Source organism: Dufourea novaeangliae, unplaced genomic scaffold, assembly GCF_001272555.1.
Source record: "Dufourea novaeangliae isolate 0120121106 unplaced genomic scaffold, ASM127255v1 scaffold175, whole genome shotgun sequence".
Classification (NCBI taxonomy): domain Eukaryota; kingdom Metazoa; phylum Arthropoda; class Insecta; order Hymenoptera; family Halictidae; genus Dufourea; species Dufourea novaeangliae.
Genome location: NW_015374053.1, coordinates 517,680 through 545,560, shown reverse-complemented (window position 1 = coordinate 545,560; position 27,881 = coordinate 517,680). Strand labels below are relative to the sequence as shown.

The window sequence follows — 27,881 nt, the reverse complement described above, 5'->3', positions numbered from 1 at the left end:
CACCTTCGAAACGTGAAACACACCGTTCTTATATATTTTGATAAGTTCGTCGTTAATTTCCGTCCGAAAGGTTTCGAAATAGGCCAACATTGTTATTAAGATAACCGAAATAAGGCTTTGTTATCCGTTTACACCGGCAATTTAGATTAGCTCGTGGAAACGAGCGGTCGACGGTCATATTAAAATTATTGGTTACACTTTCCAGCAGGTACATGTCTCGAATGTTAATGTTAACACGTTATCTGCGACAGAGAAGAAAGCTTACGGAAATACAATAAAACTATCGTAAGAATGTCCTTGTACGCGTCGAGATCCACATCTACTCGTTGATCATAGTTTCTTAGAACTTTTACGGTAAAAAAAGCATCTTTTGAATAAATAGAAGAACATATGCTTTGTAGTATGTATTAAATATCATTGTTTTCTTGGAAAATGTACTAGTTCATTTATCGTAATTGTATAGTGGCAAGTAGACCGATGATACGAACCTTCTGGTAATTATTCATAGTCACTCGGAGCACACACGTTCGCGCTTCTGATCCAGTGATCTACAACGCGATCTTTGCGAGGCAACAGCCATTGGAAGACTGATCGCTGACGATTTTATTCGCCCATGTCAACATAGTGTGAGTCGTGGGAGATCTATCTCAACAAGTGATCCGTTAAAATTCCATTTTTTTTTTCCATAAACAAAATTCGTCCATTTATCGAAGGTTTTCTACGCCGATACATCTTCTCGAAACGTTTTCCTTCGTCTGAAACAAAATTCCTTCATATTCATCTGCAGCTTGAGAAATTATGTAAAAAAATTCGACCGTAAGTTCGGTAAATTTTTTATACAAACACACTGTAGTCACCGACATTGTAAACGATGCTTATTAGCTCAATGACTTAGCATGGCTTAAGCTTTATACATATATACACGTTTTCACTAGTGTGACTGTTTATTATATGTTATTAGAAAAATTCCAAACGATGATCCATTCAGTGTTTTATAAATTACAGTATATTTTTGTAACACGAGAACGCGACGAATGATCCGCGCGTCTGGTAAGACGATACAAATCTATGCACGGTCAACCGCGTTGCTTTTATTGCAAAATTCCACGAACAACTATTTTCTTGGATCATCGGTTTCTTTCATCCGAGAAGAATGCGTTCACCCGTTTTCCTTGCGAACGTGTTCCTCTTTTTCAAGTTAATCTTTAAGGTGGGGAACGATCTCGATCATAACCGGTGTCGCCAATTAAGGGGTTAAATACCTCTGAGGCTTAAGATGTATATGTTGACTGTTTAATAAACAATAATTCTGCACGTGCAAAAAATTGTTTAATTTTCCCTCTTATTCAACAGCTCAAAGGTATGTAACCCCTTAACGCGCGTCGAGTAGGAGAACAAGAAGGACTGAACGAGAGAGGTTCCTCGAGAATTCGATAAATTATATAGCATACAGGTGTGTTTAATCTGTACAAAATGTTCATTTCTTTAGTTTCACTTTAAAAACGTCTCCACGAAGCCACCACGATAATTGAAATTCTTTTCGGCCACGAATTCTTTCCATTCCAACCGAATCTTCGGATCTCTAGGGCCCCACTTCTCCTCGGACGGACGGAACGCCGCTTTGATAGTCTAAAAAGAAAATAAAATAAAAGGAATCGATGTACGATCAAGATGAAAAACTATTTCGTCTATTCTCACTCGACCACCTCACCTCGATCACCGACGACGATTTGCTCTGTTGCAATTTTTGCAACGCGAATCCCACGATCGGTAGCATCCCCAGGCACAGCAAGGTCCATCCGATACCTATATGTACACAAACGGTTCGTACTCGAGAGAAATCCAAAAGTTTACAGAAAATCGGAGATACCGACCCAATTGTAAACTATTATTAAACTTTTTTTTATTACGTGCAAAAATCATTTTAAATCAATATTTGATCATTCCCTCCTTTGCCGTTATGACAGCACGAACGCACTCTTCGAGGCATACTCTGTACGCACTTGAAGCCCATTTCTTTTAAATATTCATTATGATTTCAATAGTAGATAATTTTTTCTATTCAAACCCTCTTATAGACTCCTCTCGATTATCGAGGGGCAACAAAGTATGGCATCGGGTCAGATTGACCCGAACAGTGCACGAGGGTTAACGTAGAGAAGTGGTCACATTAATATGGCCAGGGATTATGCGTTTCACCAACCGTAAGCGTATCCAGGAAACTGTGCACCATCGTACGTGGGTGGTTCGTAAGTGAAAATCGTATAAACCAGAATAACGATCATCAATATCGGGGTGACGAAAGCCCAGCAGAATCTCCAATACCACGATGGTCGATTCCCAAGCATAAATTCTACGTCGTTGATGAAATTCGACAGGCCGTAGATCCAGAAGATGGTGATCATTTCCAAAACACCGACGATTATCGCGACAAACGTGCCGCCGAAGTAATCAACCAGCGCAACGAACCATTGGCCACCCTTGAATATTAAAAAAAAAAAAAAGAAAAAATGTCACAGTCCCCCTCGCCCTGTATACCTTCGCGTCTGTTCAAATCATGTTGGATTTTTACTAAACAATAATTCTGCATATACGAAAAAATTTGTTCATTTTCCCTTTGATTTAACAGCTCAAAAGTGTGTATCCCCTTAAAGGATATTTTCCACAGAAAAATCATCGAAAACTTGCCGAAAGAATTCTTTTTGATACTCACAGGAGTGATGTAGACGAGACTAACAACGAAACCAACAGTGGAGACCAAGAGAACCAGCTTCCAGTGCGCCACTTTCGGGAAATGGTCGCAGAGGATGCTGAAAACGGCACTGGCTAAGGCCACCGCGCTACCGATACCGAGCACGTACATCATCACGAAGAACAGAACCGCAAAAAGCTGCGGGACCACCTTGAATCGGGACAAAGCTTCCGGGTAAGAAATGAACGCAAGTCCCGTGCCGCCTCGGACCACTGCCGAAATATCAGTGGTGCCCATTTCGTGTGCCAGATTCCCAAGGATACCAAAAATCGTGCAACCGGCCATCAAGCTGGTGAACGTGTCCAGAGTGGTCACTATCATCACGTCCCTGAATCGTGAAACAGCCATCGTTCAGTCTCCTTCCAATAGTTTTCAGTGATATAAAGGGTGTAACAAATATGTTGCAGGTCGCTAAAATGGGTAACTCGTGAGGCGATTTGAAACAAGTTTTTCCTTAGCAAAAATTTTATCCGAGGCTTTGTTACACCCTTTATAAGAGTGGTTGACTATGATAAATGTGATCCAACCTTACATTATTCTACTGCTGAAGGATTAACACCAAAATTTGGCACAATCTTGAAGCTCTCTTTGCAGTAGAATAATCTCAGTTGGATCACATTTTTCAATCTATACAATAAATCCTCGATAAGCGTTCGAAGGTTCCTCGGCACTGAATATTCCATATTTCATGAACTAATGGTTATATGCGATTGAATCAAATATCATTGGCTTCAGAATTCCAAGCACTGTACTAAATCCCATTAAAAAGTCAGCGTTACACATGGGGACACCTCTTCTTGTCACTGTCGAGAGGAGTCTTCAAACACTCATCAAGGATTCACTGTAAATTTCTTCGTATCGACGAATCCTCACCTGCTGACCCTGTGCCCGAAATTATTATAAGACGAGTACGTGAGAATCGGACCGAAACAGACCGACAGAGAGAAGAAACATTGAGTGATGGCCGCATACCAGACATTCGGATGCCAAAGTTTCTCCCAATCTGGAGTGACCAGAAAAAGGATACCGTCCACGGCACCCTCTAACGTCACCGCTCTGATCAACAAAGCGATCATCACAACGTAAGGGAATATAGCCAGAAAATATGCCGCCTTCCCTGTACTCTTTATGCCTCTGAACAGCACGAAGAATATGGTCACCCAGCTCAGAAACAGACAGATAGTCAGCTGCCATGAAGGAGCGCCAATGCCATTTTCGATCGAGTCGTACTCGTTCAGAACTATTCGCCTGCAAAAAACATTTTGTTCTCTAATCGAACTTCCAAAAAAGACCCACACCCGATGACCCTGACCTTGACACATTACATCAAGATCACCCTCCCGAGTCAACCCAACCTGCAAAGATCCCAAATTTTGTCCAATAATCTGGTATAATATTACGTACACAACATAGCTACAATTTTGATGCAAGATTTGCTGTCAACAACTTGCACGGAAATTGGCAGCAGATTAGCAGCATGTCTTGGAATATAGCCTAGGTTATAAATTGACCAGCCCTGCGAGGGGCGCGGTTATAGGGGTCACAATCTCGATAACCCCTCGCGCTGCCCGCAGGGCAATCGGTGCACCTTTTCAAGGTTTTCCCCCCGTAAAAAAAAGAAGGTTATAAATTGACCAAGGTTAGTTAGCCTGAATTGTGTTGCAAGACTTGCTGCTAATTTGCTGTCAATCTGCTTTACCATTTTGTGAACAGGGTTTTTTTGCTATTTGCGATGTCAAGGTCAGAGTCATCGAGTGTGGGTGTGCTTTGCGTAAGTTTATCCAACTGCTGTCTAGTTAGAAGAAGAGATTAGGGACCAACCTAAAGTACAATTCCGCAGAGCTACGCAGGGTACCGTTATCAGCGAGAATGGCCGAACGGTTGTCGTTGTTCACGTCTTCCCTCGAAACAGCATCGATGCATTGACCTTTCCATTCATCGCGACAAAAGGACCAAGGTAATTCTGCTTGAAAACTAGCCGCCAGGTAGAACAACGTTAGGGCCATTAGAGAGCAGTAATACGAGACGACGCAGAACGCGGCGAATGCCTGGCCGTATCCTAAACCTAAAACGAGGACAATCGCGGTTCAGAATTATCTATTCCATAGGATAAACAAACATTTAGATAAATTATTTTATATATTCCTGGGTTGATCGTCCAAATCATCATGTGCTGCTTGTGTTACCAAAGAAAGATACTTTAAATCTTTAGCATTATGTTTTCTTCTGGTAAATATTATTGCATTATCAGATAATGAAGAAATTAAGTGTTTAAAAAATTACAACAGTAAGTGACCCAATTACGTTAATAATGTCCGTATTATGGAGGGTCGATTATATTTTTATGAATTAAAAACACTGTATTTATACAACAATTGAAATAATTTTCTTTAAGCAAGTTCAGTTTTGCTTTTATTCGGAGGAATTGAAACATTTTCAATTTAAACTATCCTATCGAGTCTTGTATTTTAATGGTGAATCTAACAATTTGGTCGTGGATCTTCAAACAGTCTAAGCGAAAGTGGTAAGAATTTATCCTAAATATTTACCTTTAATAAGACACTCCATGTTAGGTGCAAAAAAACTCTCTCACTAATTTTCAATTATCCCATAAAAAAATTCTTCTTGTGGATTCCAGAAAAATCAAACTATCCAGCGAGCTCAAACTGGGTCACTTATACTACAACGCTAGAACGATTTCGAAAACTAAGTGTTTCAAACTCTTCCATAAAGGTTCCGATTGAAACAGTTACGAAGAACCTTCATTCTGAAATACCGTTACCGAAGAAATCGGATGTGCATCGATTACCTTTCATCGCGGGCGCCATGGACCACGTTTTCGTGCAGGACTTGTTGGTGAACTGGCCAAGAAGACCTTCCAAAAAGTAAAACGGTTTTCCAACGAGTACCAAGATGATGATGTAAGGGATCAAAAATGCCCCGCCGCCGTTCTCGTAGGCGGTGAACGGAAATCTCCATACGTTTCCCAGACCGACGGAAGTCGCGATGCAAGCCATTAAAAATTCTAACCCTCCTCCCCATTCTGCTCTCTGGACGGAGAAAAAAAGGTATGAAAAATTTCCTTTTCAGGGTCTCCTGATTACGAATTTGATAACCAAAGAATTTCGTTAATCAATCTACATAAAGAAAATACATAATATTAAGAAAATGTCAATCTAGAAAACAACAAAGATTTTTTTTAATTTCCAACTCCGAAAATTTTTTTTTCTTTCTTAATAGTTCTATGTCCGAATACTAAGAACAATGAGAATTTTATGTCGATAGTAAGGATAAAATTTTGTTCTGTATTGTAATAAATAGCTATTCCGTAGATGATATATATATATACTGTGTGTATATTGATTATTTCACTACTTTCCTGCTAGAACGAAGATATTACGTACAGACTCATCGTTTTCCGAAAGCACTTTCTCTTGTGGATTCGACTTTTCCGCGCCCTGGACGTTCCTTTCCTTTAATCCAGCCGGAATATTGTCCATCTGGAACGCTTCGTTCGCGTAACCATTTTGTTTCTGTAAATTTTATTTCCGCCGGTTAAGCACAACCCTTTGATTAATATCCCAATTTTCGATGAAATTCTCTCACATAAACTCCTGCCTCCAATTCCGCCATATTGAATCCGAAATGGTATTTCCTTTGAAGTTTCAACGAATGCAACAATCAAATCCAGGGGCTCCTTTATTAATTCATTCACTCGGTTTCGTATACGATCGAGGTATTCATCGATTCGGTCCCAGTAATATTCTATCCACGAAAATGCACACGAGTAACATGAACAAACTCATCGATGAAAATGTTCTTTTATACCCGAAATTCTTCTTCACTGGCACTCCCCAATCTTTCGAATAAACACACTTCCAGGGATTATTAAATGACTCAGGGAATATCCTCTTTTTCAGCGTCCAGGGAATCGATCTTCCACCGATCCTTCGGTGGGAACACTTCGAAGACAGACAGTCTTGAGGTACACGCAGTCGTCAAAGTACACATCTGTCACAGTAATGAAAATCTAATTGATTTAAATTAAATTATATTAAATTAAATTAAATTAAATATCAACAGATCTCTGATGATGGAATATGACGATGGACGTACGTGTGTTCAGGATCATCGAGGGGAAAGCTTCTTTCCCCAGGATCCTCGAAACCGTGGAATACGCGATGGCCGTTTCGCGGAAGAAGTTCTGCCCGATGGAAGTGTTCAACCGGCGTAGCTGCCGCGACGACCGACATCGGCAAAATAAACCGCGCTTTTAACGCGCACGCCGATTAGATAGAGAATCGACGCGTTGCGTTTTTCCTCTCGTTCGTCGAATTTCATCTAGCCTCTATCTACGGGGCTGCAGCCCGAGTCCTCGACTGTCAGGTATATAATGTGGGTGTCAAAAGTATTCGTACGCCCTTTGAAACGAAACAACTTTTTTTAAAATGGTCCAAATGACTTGAGTTATTTTGTGAAGTTAGAGACATTAGGTTACTAAATGATGTGTAAAAAAAGATTGAAAAAGTTGCAATTGGTTGGAATCGCCAAGAAAATAGTAATGGTCGCTTTTTACAACCTTTTAATGAACTATTAAAGATTAAGAAGGCTATAATGAACATTTAATAAATACGTATCGAAGATTTATGTTAGTTATAAACACTTGGTATTGGGAATTACTGAAATTTATGGTAAATTAACGTTCGATTTAACATTCATTTCAATACTTGAAGTAAATTTACCAAGTGGTAGGCGGCCTTTCTCTTGCGCCACTTTTGTCCCATAGCGGAAACCCGAGTTTGCTCGCAAGGGTACAAGATGCAGGAACACGAGGGTATTTACCAGTTATATGTTTCATTTAGTTTTAATATTCGTCCGATTTATATTTTATATAATCATGTTTAGATTTTTTTCTCTTGTATTCCAATGTATTTCTAATTGTAAATAAATAAAACGGTTGATCAGAACAAAGTGTTTCTTCATAAATGCTTCGATCAGAACCTTTTTCGAACAGTTGGAAGCAATTAGTTAGAAACTGAGAATGGATTGGAGGGCGAGGTGGTAATTATGGTTAACGCAGAAGATGCGTGACATTATGCCTGTTTCCTCCTATTGATATGCAATACATCGTGAATTGACACTGCGGATTAACGAGAAACGGTACGAGATGTTTGTCGATTCGTCACGGAGCAACCAGTCGCTACAACGAATTTGCACGTTTCACGTCCTTTTCCCCCACAGTTTTTTTTTTGCGTAAAAATGTCAAAACAGAACGAATTGTACTGCGATAAGATTATTACGATCGTGGGATTCCGAGTCGAAGCGATAGTTTTGAACGTTACTGATCGCTTAAGGTGGATCCCATACATTTTTAATAATCATAAATTTAGTTAAAAATTTAACAGAACATTTTTAAATTCTTGAACTTTTAATTGGTCATCGAAAAATCTCAATATGAAAATAAAAAAAAAATTAAAATAAAAAACCTTTCAGGCAAAAATTGTTTATTTTTTCGCGTGGATTGATGATCTGTTAACAACAATATAGATATCCAGTTAGAAAAACGAAGTTGACCTTCAAATGACCTTCAAAACGTTCACCGGATTAGAAGTAAATAATGTCATTCTCTTTCCCCCTCAAAACCAAACAACCTTTTGTTTACCTTCTTATGAAATCAATCAATTTAAACACCGCACCCTGTATATATCAGTCTCATAATTTATGAAATACTAATTTAAGGGTCTGAGCGTTAAAAGGTTAAAGTATCTTATTAGGTTAAAAATACTGCACAGATCACGTTGGGTCTGATCAAAGTTTCTGGTCTTTTAATGTATATTTCACAGAGCCCGATAAGGAAAGTAAATGCATAAAATCCGCCATCTAATTATAATATGATCTGTCTCTCGGTTACGAAGACCGTTAAGTAAGCATGGAATTCGAAAGTACGACAGGAATGGGCGATTACAAAACGTGTGTCGCGTGTACATTGCTATTTCACAAATATGCGAATTATACAGGGGATCGAGAAAATCCGTTCCGTAAGACTGGATGTGAAAAGTATCAGCTCGTATACATGTAAGTGTTGGGGTCCAGTGACGTTCAAGGCCCTCTGATTAGCCAGACTAGGCTGTACATACTATAAAACTGTTTCTGAGGACACCGTGATACGGAGGAAATTGAGGAAAACTACGTCTTCTATCGCAACTTTCTTACGTCACACAAACACATAGCAAATACCCATTGTTCCTGATTAAGAGGATTACCGAGAACTGTAGGATAAATTGTAGGATAAATGAATTTTTATAATAAATTGTAGGGTAACCAGTGAATGAACACTTGAGAAATTTGTAACTATTAAAGTCGAATTTTAAATGATAATAATATTAATAAATTTGTTGGCGCATAAATATTAAATTTTTTAATATCTATACCTTTTTCATAATGTATAGATTTCATTTAGAGAAATTGGACAAATGTAATTAATTAAATTCTGAAGAAAATACAGATTTCATCAGTGAATGAACAATATTAAGTATAGTTTTTTTTTATGTATGTCCAGCGATTACTTTGCAATGAATTCACCAATCGAGATGACAAAATAAAATTGTATCCATCTGATGCATCCCTTAACATGCGACATAATTCATTAAAACGTTTTTTGATAAACCAATAGATAACAAGTTATTTTAGGTAGTAGTTCTTATTCACTCACCCTGTATATTCTGCGTTGTATCTTTAATTTTGCGCCGTTTCCAAAACGGTTGCACCGTATTTAACATGCTCTCCACTAAGAGAAAATCAGTTTCCTTAACCGTTGTCGCATTTCTGTAAAAATAATAAAAATCAAAATTATTTTCTACTTTTCAGTGCATATCTCAACGATATGTAGGTACATATCATGCTACCATATACATTTAAATACATATCATCTCACCCATAGTCATAGAAATAATAGATTAACCCCGATCAACACGAATGCCAGTGATTACATACACGAGAAAATTCACGACACAACGTGTAACAAATGAAAGCCAAGGGGTGAACATGACCGCGAAGCTTCTGTCAAATCAAGGGCATTTGGGTAGACGTGCGGGCAGACAACGTAAGATATTTTCCTCGAAGGATGGCTTAACAAATTCTCTTCATCGTAACAGTCTCGAACAGCTCGGATGATCGATCGTGGTCCCGCCATGATCAATCAGTGGCGATCGATGATGGACAACCTGAGCGACGTTTACTATCTGGTGCAGCTGATTGTTCGCCAAGTATTCGTCTACTTACAGGTAGGATTGCACGATTAACCGTCATACAAACGAACGTAGGATCATTTATCTGTATGGTCGTTGCGCTGGTATTCTTTGAAATTATTTATAAATGTAACATATAAATTTGAATATATATATATAGATAAAATTGTACGCAACACTTCCTTCTTAAAACCCACGTACAATGGAATTCCGCTATGGGGATGAACCCTGCATTCGTCTGCAGCGTCAGTCCCAAACCATTCCGAAGGTTAAGAGGGGAGGCTTGGAGTAAACAGCTAAAACTGAACGAACTTTTGGGAATGTATTGTGAAGAAATTATTGAACAAATCTCTTTGAAACTTTAATGTACAATTAAGCTGAATAAAAAAATTGTTATTCAGTTATATCCTTATCTTATACCTATAATATTTATGGATTTGTCGTGACAATAACAATTTTTCTATTCAATTTAATTGTACACTAAAGTATTCACAAAGTTTCAAAAAGATTGGTTCAATAATTTCTTCACAAGAAATTCCCCAAATATTCATTCGTTTTTAACCTTCTCATCGACGAAGAATACGATCGTGACTGAAAGAACACAAACGCACACATACCGATCGATCGATCTCTTTCAGGACTTGATCCTGTACAAATTCTTCTGGCTGGCGAACGACGATTTCAATTCGACCGGTTCGAAGCTGCGCGGCCTCGCCGCCAAAAACATCACCGCTGACATTCTAGCGTTCTCTATCATATGTACCATTCTGTTTCTTCTCGCGATGCTCGCGTCGAATTGCGAGAAGGAAAGTGGACGGCTTTACGCATCCGCCGGAATCGAAACGTAAGTCCCCTTGTTCAGTGAATAGAATTCGAAATATCGATCCACATAAGTTTGTTTGCACAAATACATGTAGGTTTTTCCCATAATTTTTGTCGTTAAGGCCCTGGTAGAAAGGGCAGAAGAATTTCCTTTATACCATTAGAATAACCTACGACCTTTGAACATCAAATTTGAATTCTCCTGGTGCTCGACTATTCGAATATTCGTATCGATCATCAAGGCCTATTCTAATGGTACAAGGAAAATTTTCTGCCTTCTCTACCAGGACCGTACGACAAAAATTATGGCGAACAATCCACCGTAGTGTAAGTATCACGAACTATTACACGTACAGAGTGTCCGTGGACTTCCAAGAGAATCCATGCTTCGTCACGAGCGCGAGTTCGAGCACCAGCAACTGTTTCCACGCTTGCGGGGACTCGATTCTACCGCTGGGATCGATTCCAAAAAGGAATTTCTCGGACGAGAGTTTCTCCCGCATACGATCCAGCAATCGAGAAAGGATCAGGAGTATCCTCAGACGATCGATTTTCGGCGTGAGCGGCGGCGGCGTTCAGATACACAACTCCCAGAGCACCCAAACGGAGAAGTTGGTCGATAAAATTAATCAGACGTGGTTGATCCGACGGACGAGGAGCGGTCAGATTTATGGAAAATACCCTGGATAACGGATCGCATTCGCTTGTCAAAATCGCGTCGTGTGGTCTGTCGAATCATCCAATCATCCATAAAAATTAGTCCGCGAACTTACAACAGCGATTCAGATTGCTGTTTCATAAATTACGATTGTTTAACATTCCAAACAATTAATCACAGTCTTAACGTTACCGAACAATCGTGGTGGGAGGTAATGAATCATCTCACGTGGTCGCACAGTGGTCTAAAAACAAAATTTAGCTGAAGTAGTTTTCGTAAAAGCCATCCGATTAATTCCGAATTTGTTGATTATCTATATTTATTTATTTCGAACTCGTGTCACAGACGAACGAATGTTCACCGATCCATACAGTATTTATTTTTTTTTTTTCGAGCTGTTTACTCTGTTTCCTTTTTATCGCTTTTTATTTTGATTCAAAACAATATCTACCGATCGCGAATAGAGGTTTACGATTAATGTCCTCGTACGAGGGAAATTCGGATGACTTTTTATCACGATCGTTTTGTGTCACCGTGACGTTTTTATTCGCGATGTTTTAAGACTATCTTGTTAATTTGATACTCGTGCAAATAAAACATATTGTTGCGTGTATTATGTCGTCGATTAATTTTCGCCGGGGTGAAACGGTTTATATCCCCTAATCTTTAAATAAATAACTAAATCCAAAGATCCTCCGAGGAAGTCTTATCTCTGGTAAAAGTCGTAAACTTATTACTCCGTGTCATAAAAACTAGTACGGCTTTATTGCTTCAGACGTTTCATTCTTGCGAAAGATCGGTCATATATGTATTCGGATCAATGACTCGTGGATTATTCTTAATTCAACGGAGTTGCAAAGTATAAGAAGAAATTATTAACAACGAGGCGTAGGCGATTATTGAATTACCAAACCCTAAGGGGACTAACAACGAATCGAAGAAGAATAATTGCTACACGGAACAAATAACATTTTCTTTATTCCGAACGGTCGGATTGAGAAAATCTTCTGTCTCTTTAAGCAATTCGTCGTTACAAATATAACTGTAAATATGCGGATGTTCGAACTATTCGAATATACGAATATTCGTAACAGCCCTAGTTACAAGCTACGATTCACGGAGAAAAACCGCGCGTAGCAGCTGATGTTTGAGCCTGCGCGTTCGTCGACCCGCGACGAAACCATAGAAACAACGAACGGACGGTAAGAAAAACAATCGGGCCGTCACGGTCTCTTCTATAACAGTGAAACTCTGAACGTAAATTAAACGGACAGATAATTCGCGGCATCGCTGGCAAAAACGCCAAATCGTTGTTAGACACGATGGACATAAAAGATAGCAGCGACGAGGATGGAACGCATAACATTTCGGCGTTCACCAAGTTCGACGAGAGCATCGAGGTTCAAAACGCCGAGGAGATCCAGAGCCCGATACGTCGTAGACCTCAAAGTTCAAGGAGACCTAGACAAACGACGACGAAAGACGAGAGCCTCAGCTCTATGGGAATAAATTCGCCCCGTGGGAAGCTAAACTTCAGAAGGTACATACCATATATGTATTTCGTTCCTAGACATATAGTACCCTCACGAGCAGACTCTGCTTCCACTAGGGGAAAAAGTGGCGTAGGGGAAGGATTTGTTACCACTTGGTATCAGGAATTACCCTTCTCTTAGGCCACTTTTTTACATAGTAATATCTATCCAATGTTCACGTGAGACCACCATCGATTACAGATATTCGGAAACTGAGAACAGTTTCGGAAAATCGATGGGGATCAGCAGTGATCCATCGGACAGCGAGGAAAGCGACGACGACGACGACGAGATCCAGGGTACGAGCAACGCGCAACAGATAGAGATGTACAATCCGAAGGATTTCGAGGGCTTAGACGTGTCAGCCGAAGTGACGGAACTGTTCCAAAACATTGTCAGGTTATTAATGATCGCGTAATTGTCCGATTAAATGGTTCGCAAACTGATAACAAAAGAGGTCTCCCCTCTCCTCCAATGTAACAGGTACACACCGCAGAAGATCGAGCTGAATTACAAGCTAATACCGTTTATACCGGACTACATACCGGCGGTCGGTGACATAGATGCGTTCATAAAGATACCGCGACCGGACGGTGTCGAGGAGAAAATCGGACTGACCGTTCTCGACGAGCCGTGTACCGATCAGTCCGATCCAGCTGTGTTGCACCTGCAGCTACGCAGCCATTTAAGAAGCGCCGGCGCGGCGGCCAGGCAAACGGTGGTGAAAAGAATCGAGGACGCGGAGAAGAACAGTCGTTCGATCGACAAATGGATCGAGGACATCAATCAGCTTCACCGAAGCAAACATCCGCCGGTCGTGCATCTAACGAAACCGATGCCCGATATCGATTCTTTGCTGCAACAATGGCCGCCGGAGATCGAGGAGAAGCTGAACGAAATGGAGCTGGACTTCGGCCAGCTGGACTGCGATTTATCGCGTCTCGTCGATATTATCTGTAACCTCCTCGATATACCCGCGGACGAGAATTCCAGATTGGAGGCGTTGCACACGCTTTTCACGCTTTTCTTGGAAGTACGGAACGCCAGGGCGCAAAAGTATTGAGGCCTTACGGCGGGATATTCCGTGGTGAACATTTCAAACTCCGACGACTTTAATGATCCTTTGTAAATATTTAAATGAGCCTCTTCCTCTTGCGGTCACGGTAATTTCTGAAATAGGAAGTGCACGGTTAACAACGAATTCGTTGAGAGAACACAGAGGTACGAGATGCTTGTAAGTCGGTTATTTGATTTATTAGAATGTAATAGAAAACAGTGTTTCTCCACAATTACCGTACCATCTATTTTTGTACATACGATCCAGAATTCAGTCGATGCTCCGTTGATGATGCGCTCTACTGGGATGCAAAGAATTCTTCACTCCTGATCCACACGCGTCGTTAAAAAGTTCCCCGATAATGCAATCGAATCCGAGTCCCGTTAATTAAGACTGTACATTAATGTAATGTGGAAAAAAAAGATGAAGACAAAAAGCAGTATTAAGATTACACCAGTATCAGTTACATAATGTGACGTAAAAATAAAAAGAATAAGGAAAGAAACAGTTGATATTGACTTGTTATTATCGAATATATAGCACGTCCGAGGACTCCCATTAAAGAGGTCATTTGTAATCATTTATTACACACGTAAAAGTGCGTCCCGTGGATCATTCTGAACGATTTTTCGTGATGCCTCTGATCGAATGATCAATGTCTGCAAGCTTTCCGAATGAAGCGCTTGCGCGTTCCCATTATCAATGAATCACAGTCAATCCAACATACTTCCGGAATCGTCGTGTCGATCAACAATTCTGACACTCAACGATGGTTTCTTTTCAGAAATTGCAAGTGAACAAAAAAAATAGTTGACATGGTTTCAGACGAATGTATCGTGCGAACGAGTTTCCGCATCAATTTACAATATCGACTCAACGGGAGCACGGGGATCCGATTAATTAAAGGTATTCAATCGGTACCAAAAATACATCAGTTGAGCACCGGTTTTTCAATTGAACATGAATCATAGTATTAATCACGTGGCTGCCATATCTGTTTTTTGTTCCTTCGTGTATGTGTTCAGTAGGTATACGGTAACACTGGGAAACGACGGAATGAATGTCGCTCTTACACGATAATTTCGACGGCCTTGCCTTTGTGATTCCGTAAAATGTGACCAAAGCAATAGTGCTTGAGAAATGACGGACACCCCGACACACGTTAACGTGAGGATAAACGATGCCATCGAGGACAGCGTTGACAATTTCTTGAATAATGAAGACGACAGCGAACGATTGTTGAAACCGAGAAACAATTTTGCGTCATACTCGAACGATGGCATCAATGTTAGATTCCGGGTATGAATAAACAGGATAGATCCGAATAGCCGTGTGTCCCTTGTAAATTGCTCCATTCTCGTTTTGGCAAGCATAGCATAACCTAAACGAAGCACCAGTTACTGTTCATGCATCCGTCATTATATACGTCTTTTCTTTTTGACTGTAGCCAATGCCAAATCGAAGAATATCTCTTGCTTGTGATATAGAAGAATGCATTGAACGATGCAAAATTATGAAACGTTATGTTTGTATTCAACGTTTTATCTTCTTATTCTCGATAGACTGCTATCTGCAACCATGGCAGCCTGTCATCGCAAAATATTATGGACACAATTTCCAATAACCCGAGAAGGCTTATTACAGAAGAGATCACCCCAGGAGCCACTAATTTCTTATCAACTAATTACGAGGTAACTACTTCTCTTATTGTTTTGTTACGAGAAACAAAAACATTATTTCTGGCTTTCGTTGGTATCATGGTTTGCCTGGTATCTTTTATCTTTCTTTCTGGTAAATTCTGTACATTGAATGCGACAAATGTCATATCTTATCTCAGAAGTACATATTTCTCTTTGGACTTCTTCTACATCTTTCGTTTCTTATTGTTTTTCTTTAGAGTTTAGATTATGATCCTTGTGAGAACCACCTTCTGCAAGATGAAGAAAGAAAAAAGGGATATAAGTTTGTGGTTAAAAAAAATTTTGCCAGATGGTTTATTTTCTTACTGATAGGCATATGCACAGCTCTTATCGCCTCTTTTGTAAATATTTCTATAGAAGAATTATCCAACATAAAATATGGTTATCTTAAGTCCTGTATCCTTTAATATTAATGCGAAAATATAAATAATGAATAGAATATAATATTGATTGTTGGTTCCTTACAAGTGATAACAGATATGGATCAATGCGTATTAAACAGCTGTTTATGGCTGCCATACTTGATATGGTTGACTTTGAATTTAGTACCTATTTTAATAGGGGCTATTTTAGTGTCCTATGTGGAACCTGTTGCTGCAGGTAGTGGCATTCCACAAGTAAAATGTTATTTGAACGGAATTAAAGTGCCTCGTGTTGTTCGTATTAAGACATTAGCAGTAAAGACAATCGGTGTAATCTGTACCGTGGTGGGTGGATTGGCTGGTGGAAAAGTAAGTTCTTTGTGTTATTTGTTACTAAATTAAAAAAAAATCATTTAGAAAAGATTTGAAAATATTTAAGTACTTTAGAGAAGACCATGAAAAACGAGACTTTGTGTCAGGGGGTGCAGCTTCCGGTGTGTCTGCTGCGTTTGGAGCACCAATTGGTAAGCTCTGTAAAAGAAACGATAAATATTTCCAGTCTAATTACTTGAAAATATTTTAGGAGGTGTATTGTTCAGTATTGAGGAAGGGACTAGCTTTTTCAACCAAAGTCTTACATGGAGAACTTTTTTTGCCAGTATGATTACAACATTTACCTTAAATATTGTGCTGAGTACATATCACGGACGACCTGGTGACCTTTCTTATCCAGGCTTACTAAACCTGGGAAAATTCGAAACTATACCGTATCAGATTTACGAAATCCCGCTGTTCATGCTAGTGGGAACAATAGGTGGAATATTGGGCGCAACTTGGAATCACGTAAACTATAAAATTACTTGTTTCCGTCTGAGATTCGTACGAAGAAGATGGCTAAAAGTAGTAGAAGCGCTTTCGATTGGTGTACTGAGCGCAACAATGGGATTTATAATGATTTACTACTTAAACGATTGCAAACCATTAGGTCAAGATCCCACTAAATTTCCTATTAAAATGTACTGTAAGGAAGGTGAATACAACGTAGTCGCAGCTTTATGGTTTCAAACACCTGAAAGTAGTGTACGATCCTTATTCCATGACCCTAAAGGTACGGATGCCAATGCATGTAAGACACAATAGAGCTTGTATTTGATTAGCCTTCTGTTTATAGGTTCTCACAATGACATGACACTAGCTATTTTCGTTGTACTTTACTTCTTCTTGGCTGTTTTCACTTTTGGTCTTTCCATGTCCAGTGGACTTTTTATTCCATCCCTCCTGATTGGCTCTGCATGGGGTAGACTCATTGGATCATGTCTTTCTAAACTTTTCCCCAATTGCGTAAGAAACAATTACCAACATATTTCCTCCGTAAAAGTGTTATGTAAAATACAATTAGACTACTGCTATTCCAGGTTGTTTTAGATCCTGGAAAATATGCTTTATTAGGTGCAGCTGCAATGTTAGGCGGAGTAGTTAGAATGACAATAAGTTTAACTGTGATACTTATAGAGGCTACTCAAGGAATATCGTTCGGTTTACCTGTTATAATAGTTCTTATTATGGCTAAGTGGGTTGGAGATTTTTTCAACGAGGCATGTAAAAATATCTATCTTTGTCTTATACGTTCGGGGACAATTTTTACAAAGATTATTGTAATCTTCTGTTATCCATTATCCAGGGCATCTATGAAATTCATACACAAATGGCTGGAGTTCCTATCCTACCATGGGAAGCTCCACCCTTATCGAATAATATATATGCCAGTGAGATTATGAGCCACCCTGTAGTAACATTGAAAACTGTAGAAAACGTTGGACACATAGTGGAACTTCTTAAATGTGTAACATTCAATGGATTTCCTGTAGTAGATCCTCCTAGTAGCGATCAGGTAATAACTATCGAATGCATTCGATACCGAGAATTATATTGTAATAGTTTTGTAGAACTTACTTCTACATTTTATATTTTAGACTGAAATACATTCCTATGGACGATTTCGAGGTTTGATATTACGTTCTCAGTTGATAGTGTTATTACAAAATAAAATCTTCAACGAATATTCAGAATACTGGGATAAAACCTTGAGCATCAAAATGTTTAGAAAAGAATATCCCAGGTACCCAACGATCGAACAAGTTACCATTACTGATGAGGAGAAAACTTATGCAATAGATCTGAGACCTATCATGAATCCTTCTCCTTACACATTACAACACGTCAGTAACTTGTATCTGTTCTGTTTTGCTATTTAAGAGTTCTAGGCTGTTTACATCAATTTATATTCCTTTCAGTCTGCAACACTGCCACGAACATTCAGACTCTTCCGGGCTTTAGGCCTTCGTCATCTGCCAATATTAAATGATACAAACGAGGTACTAGTAATTGACGCATTTCTTAAAATATTCTAACAAGGAATGTTATATTCTGATATTTTCTTTAGGTAATTGGAATTATTACACGAAAAGATGTTGCCAGATTTAGGATATGGGAACATAGAGGAAGAATGGGATTAGATGAACTTGTACTGACAAATAAAATTTAATTTTAATTTTATCTACAAATATAGACGAAACTTGATATTAATTTACTAAGAAAATCTTTCATGATACATTATATACAAACGCATGAAAGATTTTGAAGCTACACGAGACTCGAACTTCTTTGAAGAAGACCTTAAAAATAAAAGTATTAAAAGAAACAGAGCAAAAAAATCAATTACGGATGAAAGACACCTCGGTATTAATTATTTACAAACAGTTGCCAACCTAGCCAAGACCACAATTTAAAAAAAAGGTATACTGGAAGGAGTACTAATAGTAAAAGAAAATAATATTCATACGATGAAATGTACATGTTAATCTGTTTTTTAGAATTTTTAAAACTGGTATCCTGTATTCCAAATATCTCTAGTAAATTATGCAATAAAACTGTGCAACACCTTTAAGTACAACCTGAAACACGAAACAAATATCTTCTGGTAGAGAAAACTATAATCTATTTATTTATACTTATTTTTTATCTATGTATTTATAAAAAAAAAAAAAGCTAAATTAAAAATTATATCTTAACTAATGTTTAATTAATGTTTCTAAAATAATTTTTTTACACGCTGATAATTACATTCCTATGCAATAATAAGCAATGAGAGTGAAAATTTTATACGCTATAGACACTTGACTTGCTCAAGTCTTCAAAACGAATGACTTCCAAATGTCTTTGAATTTGATGGAAGTGTGCAAAAAGAGAAAGATTTGTTGGTAGATACGATTTCAATTATTAATAAATAACATTACGATTGAATGTTCGCAAAACGGAATTCCCGCGGGAAACGACACCAATAACTATAAAAGCAGAAGATATAAGAAATGCCGCCAATTAATTGCGGCTCCCTATTTTGGGAGTGAATCACCTTGAGACAATAATACATACAGAGAAGAAGGCAGCCATGTCTTTCTAATCTTCGATAAACCAAGACTTTAAAATTTTTTTCGCGAAACTGCATCGGCCAAAGAGTGCATCGTGAAGTCTTACGTGCAAATACGATGATCTTTCTCTTCTCCTTAGTGTTTGTGATAATCGCAAGCATTACCGAAGGTACAGCAATGAACTATATACTCAATTATTAACACGAATGCAAATTGAATATTCTACGTCAAATATTTTCCGTTCAAATGCACATGATTCGAAAGTTTAACGACACTGTCTGCAAAGATCCGCTGTTCTTGTGATTGGCCCCTGAATCAAACGAACTTTACGCATGCGTACATGCCGAAAAAAAGGGAGGCTAATTCGAACGATTTTTTTTAATGATACGTTTTATGAAAAGTGCCTTGCTTACCGTTTCTGATACAAAAACAATTACAGAGACGTTGGTACAAAGACAATTCCAATGCAAAATGAATGATTACAAGTGGAGTAGAAGTGACAATGCTTCAAAAACAAATAGAAATTCTGGTTTTACTAGAGAAAAAAGGAAAAGTACCCGTAAAACTGTAACAAAAAATGGTGAAACGGAAGAACAAGCTATAATTCGTAGATTTCATGATGCACAGAGAATGGCACGGTTTCGAGCCAGAAAGAAAAAGGCTTTGGAAGAAGCAAAGGTGTTTGAAGCATTATCTTTCAAAGAGCTTTCTATAATTACAGAACTAAAACAAAAGAATCTGACACTTGAAACTAGTAAATCCATTGTTGATACACAAAATATTGAGCCACTTCAAAGATGTTTACCTACACAGAAATCATCAATTGTTCTACATACTACTTATGGAGAAAGTAAATACTCTCAATTGTTGGGAATCATCGAAGAACTAGGAAAAGATATCAAATTAATGTATGCTGGCAGTAAAATTTCAGCAGAAAGATTGAAAGTAGGTATAACGCAAGCAAGAATGTTAATCAAAGAATGTTTATTAGACGCAGAAATTAACTCGTGGCAATAGTTTATCTACAAACACGTGCGTTATTTTTAATGAGTAGTCAATTTGAACACTAAACTAATCAATTCTAAATTACCACAGAAAAATATAGACTATCAAAAGTATTATCCCATGGGAATAATTTTAATAATTACAGACCATATATTAACCAAGTTTCCTTGTACCAATGAATAATACAAAGCAAAACAAGATAAATTAAAGAATTTAAGAATAAAACATGAGTACCAAGAATAAAAATACTAACAGTAGATGAAACTCCTCGATATAGTAACAGTAGTATACCATAGAAAGAAAGCAAGTGATAATTTATAATAAGTATCATAAAAATTGTTCAAATTCCTAGAATTAAGTTTTAATAAAAGTAGTAAATTATGTACTTCGCAAATAACTTTGTGTATACACGATATCTTTGAATTACCTAGAAAACATTGATGATCCCTGAACATTTGAGTTTGAAAACATTGCGAAACTTTTAGGTGAAGTGTCATATAAAGTTACTTCAAAAGCCTCTCGCCCGAAAATGTTTTCATAACTCGAAGGTTCTTCGAAAACATGTATCCTCTCCAGCGAGTTTACCGTAAGTAAGTTCGCCTTTTCTTCTGAAAGAATGGAATTAAACCCGTCAAAATTTTCTCGTTCCTTTAATTTCAAGAAACGATTCTTCCGAAGCATTAAGAAATTTTACCATAAATCGAATATTTTCACGGATAAATCATCTTATCGAAGGAAAACAAAATGTGTGATCACCATTAACGAAGACTATAAGGCAGCCGAGCATTCCGAGTGTACTTCGCAGCTCCTTGACAATGTCGTCGTCGTATATTTTAAGACGCGGTCGGTTTGGTCAATTGTTTTGCGGTCTCCCAGGTCGTACACCTGTCCGTCGTGAAGTTGCAGACGGGAGTAGGAAGGGGTTATGGTCAATAAACGCAACCACGTCACACGCAGCCTATCGGCGACCTCGCTTGGCCCCTTAAAGTGGCTCCGAACGAAAATCTTACATGTCGGCCGATATTGCTTTTGTGCGTTTGTCTGCGGGATATCTTGAGAAAAACCGGACTGATTTTTACACGATCGCCATCAACGGACGCGTTTCAGTCCAAGGAGAATACGGATGTAAAATAGAATCGGTCTATGATACGATTTAGCTTCATGGCGGGTTAATCGTGCGTTTCAGTGAACTGACCGAATTGCATCCGCCATTGTTGTGATTGGTGAACGTTCCAGGGAAGACGGCGTTCTTAGATTGCCGCGCATGCGCCTGTCGTACTACTTGACGACGCTCTTCTTTCGAATTTTGGGAGAGACACGACACACACAAAGGAACGCGACACAGGTAGCCGCACGCACACGCACGTACACACTGGACATATACGTATTTCGAAAACAGTGTTCGCTACTTGATTTTTGCGCACGTGCCATGAAATTTTTTTGAGTTCGTTGCCCGCGTCTTTTCAGACATCGAAAATTGAATCTATTCTCATGGTTTCTTTTACTTACCGTAGCGAAGAAAGTAATCACCGGAGGTTCTCGAAGAAAATAATCAGGTTGACAGCTCTTTTTTCCTGCAAATCAAAGAAAATTTCTCTGTCATCGCTGTCAATGATCTTATTTGATAAAAAAAAGAACATTTTTTTGTCGACAATTAAATAGCAATTAAATTTCGAAAATTTTGCTTCTATATGCTACATTTTAAAACATATAAATGAACTTATATAAAATCTAGAAAATTAAAAAAAAATGTTGCAATTAATATTGTTTTGCATTACAGGTAACACACTGCAAAAAATAACAATGTAAGCATTACTAAGTACACAAAAGTATACGTTTGAACAGTAGTAAATATCTAAGAAAAAAAGACAAAATTAACTGCATATATGTAAAACGTATGCATAAAATATATTTTGTGAAAAGTTTGATACTTGAAACTTGTAAAAATGACAGTCTATATAGGTGATTGTACCTATGCTGTGCATAAGTGTATGTTATGCCTAAGGTTAAGAAAAAATCTTACCTTAAAAAGGTAAGGGAAATGCGAGAGTATAGAAGACAAAGACTAAGGTCAGAGACAATAGAAGAACGTGCTATTAGATTGTGTACTGCTGCAGAGAGAATGAAGAACGCCAGGGCAAAGGAAACGGAGGAGCAAGCAGCAATAAGAAGAATGCAGGAAGCTCAGAGAATGGCTAGGCATCGTGCTAAAAAGAAGCGTTGTTTGGATGAAAATTTAGCAAGAGAAATTTCAAAAATTGCAGAACTCTCAAAAATGCCGGATGCAGCAACCATAGCACAAATGTCAGAAATGAATATGAATAAAATTTCCGCCGAGCTCAAGCAAATGATGGAGAGGGGGAAAGTACCAGAACACATAGTTCAAATGGCTCAACTGGCTGAATTCAGCAAAATGACTGAATTAAATAAAATGTCTCAGGATATGGCCAAAAGATACGAAATGGAGAAAATGGCAGAATATGCTAAGACAACGGAATACATGAAGATGCAAGAAATAGCTAAAATGTCTGAGATTGCTAAAATGAATGAAATGGTCAAGCTTTCGGAAATGGCTAAATACAACGACATCACGAAAATCAATGAAATCGCAAAAATGAATGAGATGATGAAGATGTCTCAGATGGCGAAAATTAATGAGGTTCAAAGGATGAACGAAATAGCCAAACTGAATGAAATGGTGAAGATGACAGAAATGGCTAAATATAACAATGACATAACTAAATTAAATGAAATTGCACAAATTAATGAGATGGCTAAAGAAATCGCAAAGATGAACGAAAAGACGAAAATGAATGAAATGATAAAAATGGCAAACATACAAAATGATATCACGAAAATGCCAGAATATTCGAAAATGGCAGAGATGGCGAAGCTAACAGAGTTGGCTAAATTAAATGAAATTACGATAACAAAATTAAATGATCCACCTCCACCGAAAGTACCAGAAATTCCTCGAATTCCTGAACCTGTGATCACTGTGCCAAATCCAAGAAATCTGCAAAATGTTCAGACTGTACAAGTAGCACAGGCTAGCCCATCCAGTACAATAAACTTTCCTACTGTACCCGGACAGGGTAAATACGCTCAGTTGCTGGTCATAATTGAGGAACTCGGAAGAGATATTCGTCTCTCGTATGCTGGAAGTCGTAGTGCAGCCGAACGTTTGAAAATGGGTATTCAGCATGCTAGAATCCTTGTACGAGAATGTCTGTTGGAAACAGAACATAATGCACGGCAATGATCTGCCAATACACTTAGCGATTAGATTTTTAGCAGATTATTTTAGATAATGCTATGTACATTGTATGGAGTACAGCAGTATATTTTAAAGGGAGTGTCTTAGTGTCCACAAAAATGTATATAAACGTCTAATTCCTACTGTTTCATATTTTATACAGATTTAACGATTGTAAGTTTAATAAACGAAAGTATGAGAGACAGAAAAAATAATAGTTATCCAACTTACTGTCACTTTCAATAATGACTAAACAGACTTTTTAAAAAAAAAATGTACACTTTTGTGGACGCCTAAAAGAAATTAATCAATTAATAATGCATAATATTGGGTATAAATGGAATAAATAAAAAGAAAGATTTCTTTTTTTTTGTTTCTTGTTTCTTGTTTTTGTTTTTTTTTTAATTAAAAAGGACTTAAAAAGGCCGAAACTTTCTATGCAAATATTGTAATTTGCATAATGCATAAATGCAAATCACGAAAGAACAATTCTTTTGTGTTTATTTCTAATTTAGTAAATAGAATAATAATAAGGAGGAACAATTTGTACACTGAAGAGTCTTCGTTTATATTTTCTAAGGAAAATGTACTGCATTTTTTTTGTTAAAACTGTGGGTACCTAGTAATTACCTGTAGTATACGTACAGAAAAATTGATCAAACAAAACGTACCTATGGAAAGTATAATCCTTGAATATAACTGATTACAAGGTATATCTAAATAAAAGAAAACAATTTTCTATAATAATGTGTTTTGATTCCAAACCTTTAATTATACGCGCGTCGATCAATTCGAACATAGCGGGAAAATATTACGCAACACAGCACGCTCTCGGCTCGCTGTTTGTATCGGAAACACGTTGGTAAACGAACAGGAGCAGTGAGAGGTAGAAATTGCTAGTCTAATGAATTAATTTATAGCACATTATACTTAATTTTTGTTTCTTCTTTGTTTGTTTTGTGAAATACATATTCGCGTTTCATTAATATATTATTAAAGGTAAGTTTTACGACATATTTCAAATAAATATTTTTAGCCTAAGGTTATATTTATGCTTTCCTCAGTTTTTTTTTTTACGAATGTTTCACAAAAAGTACATACATAGTGATATATCAAAGTATTTGATTATAATAAAATATATAATTGTTATATTATTTATACAAATGAAGTTGATGCGTTAATCAAATTGTAAGAGATACACCACCAAGATGTTCGGTTCCTTATAATTTAGATCTCCTTCATAAATTATTTGTTAGGATATTTATTTAAAAAAAGGTAGAAGATGGACGAAGAACAAGGAAGTGTTGAAGTTCCAACAAAGGTCACAGAACCAGTACTAAGTGTACCAAATCCAAGAGCCCTACAGCAAACTATTCCTACAGTACCTGGCCAGTCAAAATATATACAACTACTTAATGTCATAGAAGAACTTGGTCATGAAGTTAGACCCACCTATGCTGGAAGTCGTACTTCTACTGAAAAAATGAAGCGTGGGATTGTACATGCCCGTATTCTAGTCAGAGAATGTCTAGTCGAAACTGAAAAAAGTGCTCGCCAATGAAATATGTTTTTTTTATATATTTTTACACATATCTTTCGCCTTGAATTGACCAAATATGGTAAAACCATTGAGCTATAAAAAATGATAAATATGCAGAATCTTGAGAATGAAAGTGCATTTATATCTAAAAAATGCAAGAAGTAGGATGTCAACTTTGTCTACCTCATACTTGGTCTTCATTGAGTCACTGATACAAAATATTTTAGCAAAATAATAGTAATTGAAGAGCCTAAACATAATTTGCAGATATTTCCCATCTTTGTATTTTTATAAACTTGTTAGAATGTATGCATCATCATATATGCACAGTATTTTATAATGTGAAACGATATTTATTAATTTTTATACTGCCAAAGAATATGATGATGAATAATGTATGTCATTTATTTATTTGAACTGTGGACTATGATTAATTTTATGCAAGCAGTAAGTGTGAATGCAAAAGTGTAACTGTTATTATTTATTTTAAAATCAATCAGATGATGCATTCCATAAGACTTAAATATGAGTACAAATATATACAAACATTAGTATAATATATTTAACATTTATAAAAATGCACTAAAAATTCCTTAGTAGATTATTGACAGTACAAATGTTCTTTACAAATGTCAAGGAAATAAATATTTAGCAACAAAATCCATATGATCAAGAATCATAGTATTAATGTAAGCAGTATATTATATATCTGTAGTAGATTATATAGAAGTATATGATGGTGTGTTGAAATAAATACATACTATACAAAGTTTTGAAACTGTGAGAATGAAAAAACAAAGTTCCTATGATACTTAAATCACTCTTTGCTCAGAATTATATAAATTTAGTACTTTTAGAAAAAAAGTTGATTAACAAAGTATTGTTCCTGAAGATATAACATGATCTCAAAGATACTAATACACTTTTGATCGAGATATACTTTTTCTATATGACTATACAATTTACATATATCATATTTTTAATATAAATGTATAAATTAAATAAGTATTTATTGAAGTATACAAAACAGTTTTAGCTATGTACAATTGTGCGTGTATGTGCTGTATTTGAACAAATAATTGTAATCTTGTGAGCATTTTGAAATGTAATGAATAAAGAAATTTTATTGTAAACCCCATATTACTCCGTTTAAAGTTATAGCCTTCACATTGTGTATGGTTTAAAACATTTAATCAAACCAAAATATTACAGCTGCATAGTTATCACTTTAAGGATAATTTGTTACAGATTAAAAAATCAAACATGTTCCATACATTGGATACATTTGATACTGAATTTTCTGCTGACTCTGTCGAATGGTGTCCATCAAATTTTTTCAAAAATATATTTGTATGTGGAACATATCAGTTAATGAAAGACAATGAAACAACTTTGGATACATCCAAGTCAACACGTTTAGGAAGAATCTATATGTTCAAAATTATAGACAATGGATGTCTAGCATTATTACAGAGATTAGAAGTAGCTGCTGTATTAGACATGAAATGGGCACATATGTGTGAAAATCGAATTTTACTTGGTGTTGTAAATTCATTGGGCTATTTGCAAATATATCAATTAAAAAGAAATAATGAAAAGGAAACTTTGGAGTTATTAACAGAGAAAAAAGTTGCAAATGACAATGATGTACTTGCATTATCTTTAGACTGGTGTACTGGAAGATGGATGTATAATAATGAGTCCAATTTAAACATAGTAGTCAGTGACTCAAAAGGTTTTATATCATTGTTTGAACTACATGAAACTGAACTAGTTAACGTTAATACGTGGCTTGCACATGAATACGAAGCTTGGATAACAGCTTTTGATTATTGGGACACAAATGTGATATATAGTGGTATAAATGAATGATCTTAAATTATCATTAAAATAATGAAATAGTTTTGTAATATTGATTACATTTAAGGTGGCGATGATTGCAAATTTCAACGATTTGATAAAAGAACGGGAAATCGTCCTACCGCAATGAATAGGATTCATGGTGCTGGCGTTACCAGTTTGCACAGTAACGTGCTAAGGGAATTTTCTCTATCATCCGGAAGGTGATGCATCGAAACAATAAAATTATCGAACAACGGAGATTTAACGTTTAATTATGTACTTACATACTTTCAGCTACGATGAAACATTGCGATTGTGGGACACCAGAAACTTCAAGAGACCCGTTTCGGAGATTCACCTCGGCGGCGGCATTTGGCGTTTGAAATGGGATCCGTTCGCGCGAAACTATTTACTTGCCGCTTGCATGTATGTCGGGTTTAGAATAGTCGACTGCGAAAAGACGGAGACACTGTCTGTCATTGGCGAATACAACGAGCACGAAAGTATAGCGTACGGATGCGATTGGTCCGTTTTAAACAGTCCGGAAATCACGAAAAATATACTTAAAACGGAAACACGAAATGTATGTCTGATCAGTACCTGTTCGTTCTATGATCATGCCTTAAAATTATCTGCAGTATATTTGAGTGTCGAATAAAAAGAAACAAATTCAACCAAAA

The 27,881-nt window shown here is 37.1% G+C and overlaps 8 protein-coding genes across 8 annotated transcripts; 7 read left to right on the top strand and 1 right to left on the bottom strand.

The window, feature by feature from the left end:
• Nucleotides 1–1,417: 1,417 nt before the first annotated feature.
• LOC107189906 (sodium-dependent nutrient amino acid transporter 1-like) lies at nucleotides 1,418–6,702 on the bottom strand. The gene is made up of 9 exons (XM_015578589.1): nucleotides 6,359–6,702; nucleotides 6,157–6,285; nucleotides 5,562–5,802; nucleotides 4,574–4,817; nucleotides 3,626–4,000; nucleotides 2,714–3,080; nucleotides 2,204–2,480; nucleotides 1,712–1,806; nucleotides 1,418–1,629 (listed from the first exon to the last, which is right to left on the bottom strand). Exons 1-9 carry the CDS (start codon nucleotides 6,383–6,385, stop codon nucleotides 1,492–1,494), a joined length of 1,893 nt encoding a protein of 630 aa, XP_015434075.1. The 5' UTR covers nucleotides 6,386–6,702; the 3' UTR covers nucleotides 1,418–1,491.
• Nucleotides 6,703–9,942: 3,240 nt separating this feature from the next.
• Nucleotides 9,943–11,511, top strand: LOC107189875. Its single transcript, XM_015578554.1, has 3 exons — nucleotides 9,943–10,035; nucleotides 10,638–10,843; nucleotides 11,178–11,511. The coding sequence occupies exons 1-3, from the start codon at nucleotides 9,943–9,945 to the stop codon at nucleotides 11,509–11,511; spliced, it is 633 nt and encodes a 210-aa protein (XP_015434040.1).
• Nucleotides 11,512–12,759: 1,248 nt separating this feature from the next.
• LOC107189907 (intraflagellar transport protein 46 homolog) lies at nucleotides 12,760–14,074 on the top strand. Its single transcript, XM_015578590.1, has 3 exons — nucleotides 12,760–13,019; nucleotides 13,213–13,410; nucleotides 13,495–14,074. The coding sequence occupies exons 1-3, from the start codon at nucleotides 12,802–12,804 to the stop codon at nucleotides 14,072–14,074; spliced, it is 996 nt and encodes a 331-aa protein (XP_015434076.1). The 5' UTR covers nucleotides 12,760–12,801.
• Nucleotides 14,075–15,105: 1,031 nt separating this feature from the next.
• On the top strand, nucleotides 15,106–18,698 carry LOC107189923 (H(+)/Cl(-) exchange transporter 7). Its single transcript, XM_015578615.1, is given in 12 exon segments — nucleotides 15,106–15,367; nucleotides 15,631–15,759; nucleotides 15,966–16,164; nucleotides 16,246–16,510; nucleotides 16,512–16,654; nucleotides 16,714–17,238; nucleotides 17,302–17,471; nucleotides 17,546–17,725; nucleotides 17,812–18,021; nucleotides 18,104–18,349; nucleotides 18,425–18,505; nucleotides 18,574–18,698. Coding segments are annotated over 12 exon segments (2,409 nt in total). The 5' UTR covers nucleotides 15,106–15,208; the 3' UTR covers nucleotides 18,676–18,698.
• A 1,171-nt stretch (nucleotides 18,699–19,869) lies between these two features.
• On the top strand, nucleotides 19,870–20,645 carry LOC107189965. The gene has a single exon (XM_015578664.1). The coding sequence runs from the start codon at nucleotides 19,940–19,942 to the stop codon at nucleotides 20,573–20,575; it is 636 nt and encodes a 211-aa protein (XP_015434150.1). The 5' UTR covers nucleotides 19,870–19,939; the 3' UTR covers nucleotides 20,576–20,645.
• Nucleotides 20,646–22,472: 1,827 nt separating this feature from the next.
• On the top strand, nucleotides 22,473–23,825 carry LOC107189949 (eukaryotic translation initiation factor 3 subunit A-like). The gene has a single exon (XM_015578647.1). It carries the CDS (start codon nucleotides 22,560–22,562, stop codon nucleotides 23,823–23,825), a length of 1,266 nt encoding a protein of 421 aa, XP_015434133.1. The 5' UTR covers nucleotides 22,473–22,559.
• Nucleotides 23,826–25,101: 1,276 nt separating this feature from the next.
• LOC107189874 (cyclin-dependent kinase 2-associated protein 1-like) lies at nucleotides 25,102–25,380 on the top strand. The gene has a single exon (XM_015578553.1). The coding sequence runs from the start codon at nucleotides 25,102–25,104 to the stop codon at nucleotides 25,378–25,380; it is 279 nt and encodes a 92-aa protein (XP_015434039.1).
• Nucleotides 25,381–26,622: 1,242 nt separating this feature from the next.
• LOC107189873 (diphthine methyltransferase) lies at nucleotides 26,623–27,859 on the top strand. The gene is made up of 3 exons (XM_015578552.1): nucleotides 26,623–27,217; nucleotides 27,287–27,422; nucleotides 27,496–27,859. Exons 1-3 carry the CDS (start codon nucleotides 26,623–26,625, stop codon nucleotides 27,857–27,859), a joined length of 1,095 nt encoding a protein of 364 aa, XP_015434038.1.
• Nucleotides 27,860–27,881: the final 22 nt, after the last annotated feature.